Source organism: Vespa crabro, chromosome 7 (genome assembly GCF_910589235.1).
Source record: "Vespa crabro chromosome 7, iyVesCrab1.2, whole genome shotgun sequence".
NCBI classification, from domain to species: domain Eukaryota; kingdom Metazoa; phylum Arthropoda; class Insecta; order Hymenoptera; family Vespidae; genus Vespa; species Vespa crabro.
The window spans coordinates 1945001-1950000 of NC_060961.1; the positions used below are offsets into that span (position 1 = coordinate 1945001).

The 5000-nt window shown below is 35.1% G+C and overlaps 1 protein-coding gene across 15 annotated transcripts in view; it reads right to left on the reverse strand.

The window, feature by feature from the left end:
* The window catches only part of LOC124425776 (tyrosine-protein phosphatase 99A), a 339523-nt gene that overhangs the window by 6095 nt on the left and 328428 nt on the right, over window positions 1–5000 (reverse strand). For 13 of the 15 annotated variants that reach the window (XM_046966640.1, XM_046966641.1, XM_046966639.1 and 10 more), the window contains 11 exons: window positions 4420–4703; window positions 3257–3477; window positions 3005–3130; window positions 2686–2861; window positions 2273–2564; window positions 1946–2117; window positions 1723–1847; window positions 1366–1643; window positions 1123–1258; window positions 432–1030; window positions 1–76 (listed from right to left, as the gene is read on the reverse strand). The exon at window positions 1–76 is cut by the window's left edge and continues 6095 nt beyond it. In XM_046966640.1, coding sequence (XP_046822596.1) covers window positions 530–1030; window positions 1123–1258; window positions 1366–1643; window positions 1723–1847; window positions 1946–2117; window positions 2273–2564; window positions 2686–2861; window positions 3005–3130; window positions 3257–3477; window positions 4420–4703 — 2311 coding nt within the window. In that variant the 3' untranslated portion in view covers window positions 1–76; window positions 432–529. The remainder of the gene's footprint in view (window positions 77–431; window positions 1031–1122; window positions 1259–1365; window positions 1644–1722; window positions 1848–1945; window positions 2118–2272; window positions 2565–2685; window positions 2862–3004; window positions 3131–3256; window positions 3478–4419; window positions 4704–5000) is intronic. The other 2 variants (XM_046966643.1, XM_046966642.1) reach the window with 2 other exon arrangements.

The window sequence follows — 5000 nt, forward strand, 5'->3', positions numbered from 1 at the left end:
GATCTTGTATACTCGAGCGGTCAGCTTTCCCATTGTGCGAGGATCTTTCCAATCGGACAGCTCCTTCTGGTGTCATCTGAATTATACAACAAACGTGTGATATAATAGATAATCGTTTGAACTTAACGATATCGTAACGATCTTTATCTATAGATAAAAGTTTTATGCCCTAAAGTATCTTGAAGAAAACGTAGAACACTCGACACACTTCCATAAGTCATAAAAATGGCCATCCGATCTTCCGTGGTAGTAATAGCGATTTTTAAAGAGCTATTATCGTATATCGTGCGTTTTATAATGTGACGCGGAGTGCACGGGGGAAACGGGGGAATATAAATTAAAGAAAAAAAAAAGAAGACAGAGAGATGAAACATAAATAAGGAAGAGGTGCAGTGATTGAAGATTTTGGAACGCGACTGGATAATACTTACGAGGGACGTAAATACAGTTCCGTTTATGAGGAAGAAACGGTCGATTACAGCGGTTCTGAACGACGTGAGGCGACGCTGCAACCGAAGATAGGCCGGCATCATTGCGGTAATATCTTGCAGCTCGCCTCCATACCCTCAGGTGGCACGCGCATACTGCCGTTCGTGATGTAACCGTTCGCATCTACCGTCACCGAAACACCCGGTGGATGATTGTGATAGCTAACGTTCCTTTGGCTAACCACAATGTTCTTCTCGGATATGCCATGATCGTTGCTACCATGAGCGGCCAGACAAGTCTCACTTCCACGATTGCTCGACGAAGATTCGATCGGATGGTCCACCCTTATGGGAATCGTATAGTCGGACAGGTACTCGGTGCTCACCTCCACCGTCGCATATTCTCGTATCATCGGTGGTGCTGACTTCACAGGATAATCCATTGCCATGTGCTGCATCGAGGATGCCGATCTAATCTCGTTCGGATCATTACTACTCATCGTTGCCACGTGCCCGTTCGCCATCGCATAGAGATCTGGTTCACCACGTACTTTCGACGACAGCATTGCCTCAAGACATTGATAGAGCAGGACATAATCCTCCTAATATTAAACAGATTTTTTTTTTCTTCTTCTTTATAACAATGATAATATTAAATGTAAAAGAAATATGATTTATTATTTTCTTTTTTTACCTTCGATCGGAATACACCTGGTCTCTTCATGTATAACAATTTTGCGAACATATAAATGTCCGCGGATTGTTCGAACTCGAGTTGTTTGTTCAAAGTTGTTAGAAGTACGAAAAGAGCAGCCTCGACGCCACCGTACCTGATACAAATGATTACGATAGTCGTTGCGATTACATATTTATATATATATATATATTTTTTTTTCTTTCTTTCTTTCTATTAAACGCTCGATAAAAATGTAATCACCTATCCATAACGACGATTGGACCATTTTGATAATCTCTATGAAAGTCTTGTATCACATTGACGAATATTTTGGGGTTATTATTGTGAGGCCACAAACCACCTTGATTCAATGGTCCTTGAACGATTCTTGCACTTAATTCGTAATCGTCCTGTAAAGATCGGACGGCTACCTCCCGTAGAATGATTCCACTGACTGTTTCTTTAATACCACATAATCGTACTCGGAAAGTTTCTGATTCCAAATCCTTTCCTTCCGTTGGCCAAAACTCAGGATATTCCTGTATAAAGAAATTTTAATTAATATAAAGTAACGATATCTTTGAAAAATAATTATGAATTATGGTTAATTTTATATACCTCGTCGCATTGTGTCAACATTACGATCGTCTGAGCATTATGGTCCCACATCATTTGCCAAAACTCCATTATGGTATTCTCCATAGGATGTTGAGTTATAATAAACTCACGATTCCTTTGGAATCCTGTCAATGAACATTTCGTTAATACAAAGCTTCACGAACAAATGTCAAAAATATGATAGTAGGATTTAAAAAGAAAAAAGGAAAGAAATTATCATTACCTGAGAACCACGTTGCATTTATATAATCACTTCCGTCAACACCAGGTTTTGGTGTTAAATGTACACGGGCATTTTCAATTGGTATTATCTCCATATTACGATTTTTGTGAATGTTACATGATTTGGTCGCGGACACGAGATTGAAGTCCTTTGGTTTCCACGACGTAACGAGCTATATTTAAAAAAAGAAAGGAAAAGAAAAAAAAAAAGAAAAATAAGAAAGGAAACGAAGAAAAAGAACAACCATTAGATTTAATAAAAAAAAAAAAAAAAAAAAAAACTACTATGCAACGAATGAAATTTATTAATAAACGTCGTGATAATTACTTTATATTGAGTATCTAAGTTATTCCAGGCATCTGTCTTATTATTGGACGGGCATAGCATGTCTTGAATATGCTGCATCAAATTATTAGCTTCTATATTGGTCTCTCCACTTTCGATTGCCTCTTGCAAAGCATCATGAATGAAAATGTATTGTTCCTCTGTCTGAACTAAAAAGTTTCTCTGCGTTCGAATGTGTTTTAAAAATCCAAATACATTGATCTCGTTTTTGCTCTTGGCCTGTTTCAGCATGGCATCGATCACGATATAGGTCCCAGTACGTCCAACTCCGGCGCTAATATTATTATTATTATTATTATATGAAAAAAATAATCATTAATAAGTAAGAAAATGGGAGATTATTGTTTCTCTTTCTTTCTTTTTTTTTTTTTATTTTTTTGTTTTTATTTCATTACCTGCAATGGACCACTATAGGGCCAGCTTCGGGTGGATTAGCATTGGAGGATTTACGAATAAAACTGAGAACAGGTAGAGGATGATCAGGAACACCATGATCAGGCCAACCGGTATAATGATACTGCCATATTGTACGTTCTCCCATATTGGTCCCATTCTTCTTCTTCTTAATCTGCTTAAAATTCGAAAACGATCGTCTTATTAAGTATCGGCGTTCACCATTTCAAAATGGAAAAGAAAGCAAAGAAGAAAAATAAAAAAAAAAAAAGTAAGGAAGAAAAAGATAATTCTTCCTTAACAATTATTATAAACATATACCTTGAGATGTCGAATTTGAAGAGTACGAATAGTATAAGTTGCCATAATGTCCTCCCTTACTAAAGTAACTTGAATGTAACCATAAGTTTCGGTGCCTTCTTTGGGCCAATACATATCACATTTTCTCTGTAAATAATAATAATAATAATAAAAAAAAAAAAAAAAAAAAAAAAAAATAGATGATTTTCATTAAAAATAATATACCAAAATATTATTCGTTTATATAATAAATCTTATTTAGAAAAAACTTACACGACCACGTTCGACAAGATTAGTGATCATCACTACGATCGATACGCGTTGTTCCCAGACCATACGCCAGAAACCATCGAAGGTCGGTGGTAAAGGTCCTTGAGTTCCAATGTAAGCTCGTGCACGTTGCCAACCATCGATGTAATTTGCGTTTACATAATCTTGTCCCTTTTTAGGTGGCCCTCCACCGCACGATAACAATTGTACGCGCGTGTGATCGTCTACGAAACACATGGAAATTTATTGCATCTTATATTGCAAGATTTCTTTTTCCTTTCATTTTTTTTCCCCCCCTTTTCTTTTTTTTTTTCTTTTTTCTTTTTTTCGTCTTTTTAAATATATAAAACGTACTACATTATTTCGTAATAAATGTCATTGGAAACGAGCGTTATCATTTCGACGTAGTAAAAACGAAGTCGATATCGCGGAATGTGATGAATACATACAGGTAACTTTATCGTTCCACGAAAACAAGTGGACAGTGTCCGGCTTGGTGGTGGTAGGATCTGTGACCTCGTTGTCGACAGACAGGTCACTCACATCAAAAGCAATGACGAGAGCTACTCGTTTAATCCGATAACATTGTGAATGATCGAAGCGAATTTACAGTACTTGTGTCACATATATACACGTATATATTGAAATGACTCACTAGAAATAAAACAACGAGACATCTGTCTTGACTTTAAGAATAAATAAAAATTATATCATTCTTATAAAAAAATTATGTCGACAATTGTACTTGATGTAATACGAATTCATGACTTTGACAAAAGATCTGACATAAAAAGAAAAAAAAAAAAAAAGAAAGACAAAAAAAAAAAAGGAAATTTTTCTTTCTTTCCTTTTCTTTTCTATTTGCATTTCTTTTCATTTAAATAGACATTAGTCGAATTCGATCATTTTTCGTGACTCATTCTCTTGTACATGTATACATATATATATATATGTATAATGCGTCATTCGTCGCAACAAAGAGTATATAACGTTCATACGATCTCATCTTTCTCTTTTTCCTCCTTCACTTCGAAGAAGAACGAAAAGTCGGGATAATCATAGAAAAAAAAAAAAAAAAAAAAATAATTGTATCGAATGTATGACAAAAAACAAAAAAAGAAAAGAAAAAAAGAAACAAAATTAAAACTAAGAAAATAAATATTTACATGCGAGTATGTTGAGGTATCGATTCTTCGCCTTATTTTCAGCGAATTGCGAGTTCTCAACGGTGTAACCTCCGCTCTCCGATTGAATAATCTCGTATTCCTTGCTGAATCCGATGTCACCATCGGCGTGCAACTTGGCGACATGTTGAACGAATTGTTGAACGCTTACGGCGGTCCTTTCGCCATCTTGCTCACTGTTCTCCCATTCTTGAAGGGTCGGCACATTTCGTGGTGGATAATCCAGATAGTAATAGGCCGTGTGAAAGCATTTTCTGAAAATTGGCCTGAAGAGACATGTTTTTAATGAATTATTCCTTCGATCTTCGATGAAATCTTTTTTTCTTTTTTTTCTTTTTTTTACATCTTTGAAAAATTATTTTATTCGCATGTTTGCATATTTCCTATAAAAAAAAAAAAAAATATATATATATATATATATATATATACCTCGTTGTTACAAAGAAAAAGTACCTAATTCTTATCTTTCCAATTTTTATACATTATACGTTGGACAGGAAGAAGCAATTAAGGAATAAGACTGATTGGACTCTATCATACTAAGTGCTAAATTATTATCAAAA